Source organism: Porites lutea, chromosome 9, assembly GCF_958299795.1.
Source record: "Porites lutea chromosome 9, jaPorLute2.1, whole genome shotgun sequence".
NCBI classification, from domain to species: Eukaryota; Metazoa; Cnidaria; class Anthozoa; order Scleractinia; family Poritidae; genus Porites; species Porites lutea.
The window spans coordinates 6,684,844-6,692,107 of NC_133209.1; the positions used below are offsets into that span (position 1 = coordinate 6,684,844).

The 7,264-nt window shown below is 38.6% G+C and overlaps 1 protein-coding gene across 2 annotated transcripts in view; it reads left to right on the top strand.

Moving 5' to 3' along the window:
* The first annotated feature begins 6,178 nt into the window (after nucleotides 1–6,178).
* LOC140947587 (von Willebrand factor D and EGF domain-containing protein-like) overlaps nucleotides 6,179–7,264 on the top strand; it is a 140,620-nt gene continuing 139,534 nt past the window's right edge. For both annotated transcript variants that reach the window (XM_073396735.1, XM_073396734.1), the window contains exon 1: nucleotides 6,179–6,713. In XM_073396735.1, the coding sequence (XP_073252836.1) occupies nucleotides 6,179–6,713 (535 nt within the window). The remainder of the gene's footprint in view (nucleotides 6,714–7,264) is intronic.

The window sequence follows — 7,264 nt, forward strand, 5'->3', positions numbered from 1 at the left end:
GCGCGCCCGCTCGCCCCTCCCCATGCTACGGCACTGAAAGAGTACTTCTTCACTCACGCTGGACGGGAAAAAAATTTACTAGCCTAGAGTAATTTTACACGACATCTGATTAAAACTAATATTTTACACATATTCTAAAAATATAAACTGTTTAAGGGCGTACCTGCAAGGTACCTAACCCCTAATCCTGGTTAACAATTCGTAATCAGTTCTTATGATCAAGTTATGAAAAACTGAAAACATAATGACAAGTTTCGTTTGTATCCGAGTATATTGTCATGACATCTGTTCTCAGTTGGCAAGTAAGTTAAGTATTAGCTTGGGCCCGGAAAGATACTTAAATCAAATCAAATCAAATCAAGCGTTTGATTCCGCTTTGTTAACCAAAATGTCTTTGATAGAGGTTGTGTTTTCACTAGGGCGATTAACTAGCTGAACATTCTTTCTAGGATTTGTTTACAAACCGACTTTTACTAGTTAAACGTGACAACTGTTTTCACTGTGAAATTTAACCGGCAATCTAAGCCACTAACTCAGAGGATTCAAATTGCAAAAGGGCGCCATAATAAAAAATGAAAGGGGATGAAGTGCTTGTAATGACTTCTCTTGTGATTATTTTCGCTGTATTTTTGCGAAAATTTGTTATTTGTAAGGCGCAAAATAGCATTTAAATATGATCTTATGTGCTCATTGCGTAAACATCAATTCCTGAAAAGTTCTGAACTCTAGCAGTGCTTGCAATTTTCAGGATATGTGTGTCAAATGAAAGTCAGCCAGGCCTACAACTAGTCGAAAAGTTGGCTACGCCCCTGACTGCTTGCTGATCGTGGTAGTGAGCTTTCTTTGCATGTCTGATCCACAACATTTGTCCTGTATCCATTTGCCTCTCTATTAAAGTTTTGCTCAAATAAATTTTCATCAATGCGAAAGGCCGTCTCCTATAGGTTTTGCCGCGCGGATAATAGATGGCCTAAAAATCAAACTTGCAATGACATTAGGCCTATTACCGATTACGACATGGACGCTCTATAGCTTCATAGGCTCCTCATTACGCCCTGCTCTTTATTCCCAGTAAATTTTCACAACAACAACGCAACAAAAATGAGTTTCATATTAGCTGATGATATTTGGTGGTGAGGTGAGGCACGCATATTTGTATTTTCCAGGTTATTTATTTTCTTTTCAGGATTTATTTCAGTACCGTGCCGTAAACGAAAATGGCGCACATAATAAGATGATTATCGCAATAGTAAATGCTGCTGATAGGATGAAGGGAATAATCTATCCCAAAAAAAGTAACTGGTTTGATAAAAATAACATCCTACTATACGTATCACATAATACATCCAAAATTAGTTAGTTGAGTTTGGTTAACTTTTTGGAATACTTTAATCAAATTACTGAGAACGGGGAATTGAGAACCATTATTTTAATCTTTAGCAAATCAGAAATTTCTTTTGAATTAATTTCAATTAATCGTAACCATTGCAATTTCCGAGAAAATAAATGCATTCAGTTTTTTGGTGAAAGAGCTTTTAATACCAGTTATCCAAAATAAGGGAAAATTTCCCCAATTTGTCTCTGAGAGACACAGTCTAATGTCACAAATTCGTCCATTTTGGAGAATCCCCAGTTTACTAGGGTATGTGGTTGCTGCTATGGTTATTGGGATAACTTCTGTGATTGGTGGATTTTGCTGAGTGCACTTAATAATGAGTTCTAAAAATAAAATGAGAAGTCTCCAGAGTCTTCAGGAATTGATCAGTAGTTTTATGTTTACACTTATTTATATGGCAAGAAAACAAATTTAAACGACGACAAACAGCTCTTTGCGAAATGAGTTCTAGTACGGCCAATAAAATGAGAGGTGCCCAGACTCTTTAAAATATTAATCAATGTATTGATGGATACAATTTTTTTCGGACGAGAAGGACATATTTGCTAAATATAGGGGAAAAAAGATAAAAAACGCCATTTCGCAAAATAGTAATTCTGGCAAAATTACTACTTTGCGAAATGAGTTCTAGCACGGTCAATAACATGAGAAGTCACCAGACTCAATTTGTTTCAGACGAAAAGGACATATTTGCTAAATAAAGGTGAAAAAACTCCATTTCGCAAAGTAGTAATTCTGGAAAAATTACTACTTTGCGAAATGAGTTCTAGTACGGCTAATAAAATGAGAAATCACCAGACTCTTCGAAATATTAATCATTTTATTGGTGGACACAAAATATAGGTGAAAAAACGCCATTTCGCAAAATAGTAAATGTATTGAAATTACTACTTTGCGAAAAAGGTAAAAATCCGTCATTTTTCGTTAACTATTACTTCCAAACACATTGTCAATGTTGTCTTAAGCTGTGTTTAGGTTAATAAGCATTTTTTCTCCTTCTCCCATATATTTCGTTTCGTTTCGTTTCGTTTCGCAAAATAGAATAAGCCAGGCAACAGTCTGGAAAATAATATTACCAGATTATTTGGCAGGCGTCTGTAACTACGCGCGACCCGATTGGCTACGGCGTTTATCAGGACAAGTTATACCATCTCGCGAGGTAGTATAACTCTGCATGAATTTCCGCTCGTAAAGGCGAGAAAATCCCTTGTTTTTGCTTGTGAAAACAGGTTGCATTTTTTAATTAGCTAAAACCAATACGAGGTGTTTTCACTGTATTTCCGGACTTTTCCGGCTTTATCTAGTTAAAAGCGCAGGAATCTTTGACCCCTTTTCAACTCTGTTTTCTGTAAATATTATTCAGAATAATAATAATAATAAAAATCGTGACATGTTTCATGTGTCGATGAATACAGAGAGTTTGAAGGCAAGAAAGCCTGACAACGCAAATGAAACTCGACAACTATTTCTTCTTGCTGATTCTTTAAAAAATAAGATGCACATAAATAAGACGTGTCACTCTTAGTTACAATGGACACGTGCTCGTGTCACTAAACCAAATCGATTGAAAAACGGGAATCGTAAATAAGAGTTTCTACTATTCTTTACTTACAATTTATTCCTCAAACTAAAAGGAGACGTTTGATTTTGAAAAAATCAAAGGTCCGGGAAAGAGCGGGGCTGATGAATTGAGTTCATAACTATTAATTAGGAATTTATCTGTCTAAATCCCTCAAACGAGGGATTTATACAGATAAATCCCTAGACTGAGGGGTTCTATACAAACAAATTGATGGCGTGATTGTCAACTTGTGAACTATTGACCCTTTTTCAACGATAATGATGTACGTTCAGCAAATAGTGAATTTCAATACGCGCCCTAACAAATCGCCATCGACTGGAATTCAAACGTTTTTAATCGAATGGTCGAATCAGATCTGTTATCACACACTCATTTTAAATGAAACGGTATTGCAGTATGATACGTCGACAAACAGCAATTAATGTTTTCCTTCTCTTCGTGGTCATACTTAATTTTATAACGGAAAGCCAGTCCGTTTGGAGCAGTCGTAGACGCAGGCGGAGACGCCGCAGTTGTTCTCCAGTGAACTGTCAGATGAGCCATTGGTCTTCTTGGTCGCCTTGCAGCGCTTGGCAGTGTGCAACCTCTGGTAACCAACAAAGGACAAGGCACGTGATTACCCATCCTAGCTGCGGTGGGGCAGACTGCCCCTCCAACATGCAAGAAAATAGAGTATGTTACGGCAATACGCCAATTAACTGCCAGGTCATTTCTTGGTCCTCTTGGTCGGTGTGCAGCACAGTGCAGTGCGGGAAATCAGGCTTTGAACAGCGATCGCGATATATAATTAGGCATTCTAATTGTGGAGGAACAGCTTGCCCCTCCGCGTTGCAAGAAACTAGGATCTGTTATGGAACTAAAGCGTCTGCATGTGTCTATTCCACATGGTCGACATGGAGCTCGTGTCCAGCATTCCAGTGTGGAGATACTCAAACAAGCAGTAGACAGATTCATGAAAGAGAGCAATGTGGGGGAACACCATGTAATATCACGGCCTTAAGGAAAACTCGAGCTTGTAAACAAACATTTTGCGTCAACCAGGGAAAGTTATCAGACGGGAAATGTTACTGCAAGTCGGGTTTTCATGGTAGCTGCTGTCAGTATAGTAGTAAGTATACTTGCATAATTTATCCTATTTTAAAAGGCATTTTCAGTTTTCGAATTTCTTCGGTGAGGTGCGTTATAATCCGAAACACTCCGGTACTCACTTTTAAAATCGAATGGCTGTTTTGAAGCATTTAGCATCTCGAATATCTTGGATCTTCAAAGCAATTAGTAGTTTTAGTTCTGCATCATTCAAAGGCAACACTAAAATATATAGTACTATGTATAGAAAACTTCGAAATGACGTGATCTCTTTTCTTTAATCCACGGCGGAACTGGGAGGGAAAAATAAAGACAAGACAAAGCAACTTCAATCTTATCATTTTTCTAACATGAAGTGATTCTATTATGGGGTATATTACGATTGCAGGATCAGTAAACAAACGTTGTTGAATAAAATACCATGACCAAATTAGGGATAAAACGCCATCTAGTTCCCCCAGCCCCTCGTGGTCTAATCCCACCCATCCATTGGGATAACGTAAAAGCGCCATTCGAATTACCTTACATTAATCACTTTAATCCTAACTCTTTGCGAGTACAAATATACGAAAACTTTGACCGACAGCCGTATAGTAAGTTGACAGGAATATTATTTTAAGGATGTGTAAAATGCCTGCTTTGTAAAACCGCACTTTACCAATGTTTTTTTTTTTTTAAATTAACATTTAACTCATTGCCATTCCGCCGACCTTTGTGTTTCCATATACATTACTTGGTGGCTTCTAAGTTCTGTCAAAGTCGTTGGGTTTCTTTATCGTGTCTTTTTTCTTTGAATTTTTTTGGTTTAAATGGATAAAAAAGGAATTCAATTCTCGTTCTTGAATGGCCTTGCTGTACCTGACCTTTCCTTTCTTCACTGATTTATTTTCATTTCATTATCAAGGTTCATAAAAAGGGGAAATCAAAATAAAAAGAGAAAACAATAATTAACCAATTTGCTCATACCGCGCTAGCACGCTAGTTGATGATAGCACACTCATCCCAGCAGTCAATTTAAATTTAATCTTATGAAGACTATGTACCACTTGAACTACACACTGTATATGACACAAAGTTTGAGTTGCGTATATATAGCATTCCCAGACACGTATTGATTTTTAACCTGTTTTATTATAGAACTGCGGGTTGGAGACATTTAGTTTCCCGCATCAGGTCACCACGAAAATATTTTTGATCCAGAAAAATCCCAAACCCTGCCAACCCTAGTTTGCTGACCCGGCGCGGAGTTGGGAGGGAGTAAAAAAGTTTTGAAATGTCAAAGACCGTCGCAACCTATCCTTTGCCGTGTGTTTTTTCTTTAATCTTTCGGGAAAAAATTGAACAGAAAATAACCCCCTTGGTAATAATTCAGTTTCGTTCATGCTTTCTGAGAATAAAATAGATTTGAGTACGCTATGTACATTACATAGAATGTACGAGTTGTGACTTTCTTTTCAAGTTATTACCACCACCTAATCAGTAATTGGCTCAACTAGCTCAATGTATGTTAAGCTAGTGATAAATCTCAGAATGGCTCGTTACCGTGACGTGACTAATATCACGGAAAGATACATGTCCATGCACATCGATGTCCGACTGGGAAGTTTTGTTTGTACCCCACATTGAAGTCACGTTTTACGAACGTATGATTGACGTAACAATTGCTGCTGATTGGCAGCAAGCAATGCCAAACGCTCAGTGTGGTCTGAAAAGCACAAACTCTTTTGCGCTTTACAATAATAGTATCATTGACCTCTAGCTAAATAGCTAAAGAATTTCGATGTAACCGCTCTCAGGTCCGTTGTCTCGAAAGCCACTCAATCATGTAAATTAGCTCTGACACAGATACCAGACAGTAGAATCTTGACCTTTCCGTGATGTCTTTCATGTTCGGCAATTGGCTAGTTTTTTATAATTGCAAGGACAAATTACCATTTTTTTTTCTGAATTTACACCTTACGTTCTTTTTTCTCTTTATTTGAACTGTTTTAGTTTTGATTAATGCTTTCATTTAAGCCCAATGTAACTGATAACGGCAGCAAAGAACAAATTTCCTCTAGCGTCAATCCGGCGGTGTCAATCAATAAATTATGCTTTGACAGTGTCAAGTAACAATGCATTTTACACAATCCGTTTACATCTATTCTAAAAAGATGACTATCTATTTCGCTCTTCTCGATCTCCGAGGTGCAATTCTCTTTCTGGCTCTCGTACGTATCTCATCTAGTCAAACCATCCCGCCATGCAACAACAATGACTGCTGTCAAAAGGCAAAACATCAAGAACTTGACAATTCTCGTCGCAGTACGCAGAGCCACTTCAAGCTTGGCCAAGTTCCGCTGTGCGACAAAGATCTGAAAGCGGGATGGTACCGATTTATCAGCTTTGTCGGTGGCGAAATGCCTACCACAAAAGTGGACGAAAATCGTTGTGGAACCCTGCATCCAATTTGGCTAAGAACCCGGACTGGCACGCATCCCCTTCCCTCTAACACGGCTGCTCCGGTGACAGTCACGGCATGCGTCAACATCAATGAAAGAAATGGCGGTTGCTTCTATTCGTTCAACGTAGGCGTCAAATTTTGCCCAGGCAACTATTTCGTCTACTATCTCACACCGATGCCTTCATGTAGCATTGCTTATTGCGCTGGTAAGATTTCCTTAAAAGCAGTAAACAAGTCAACAATCATTGAAGGCGAAACGTCCACGGTAAATTACTCACCTGTACCGGTTACAGTTTGGACTGTGGACAATTTAACATCCACTTAGCGTCAACTTCTATCGCTGATCCTTACCTAGCAAAAAATCCCTTCGATCCTAAGTTACAGTTACGTTATTCCCCGGGGGCACCCTTTAAATTTTATATGGGGGTGTCTCGCTAAGTCTTTGAGACTCTGGACCAAGTCAGGCCAGCGGACGACGAGTGGGGCGTAGTTTTGCACCAAAGCTAGATCAAAAATAATTAGGGATGATATGGAATAAATCGACCTTGTTGTTGTTTCAAAATCACTGAAGAATGGTAAATGAACATTCTTCTTCCGGAGATCAAGGGCGATGTTCCAGGCAAAAGCATTACGCTGTTGATCGGCATATGGTCCATATATTGGAGTAGGCCCTGCCCGGAGTTGTTCTCAGACAAGCTAATTAAGAGATGATTTTACAGTGTGCCCGGAGTGTGACTGCGTGTGGTTTTTGTAAACG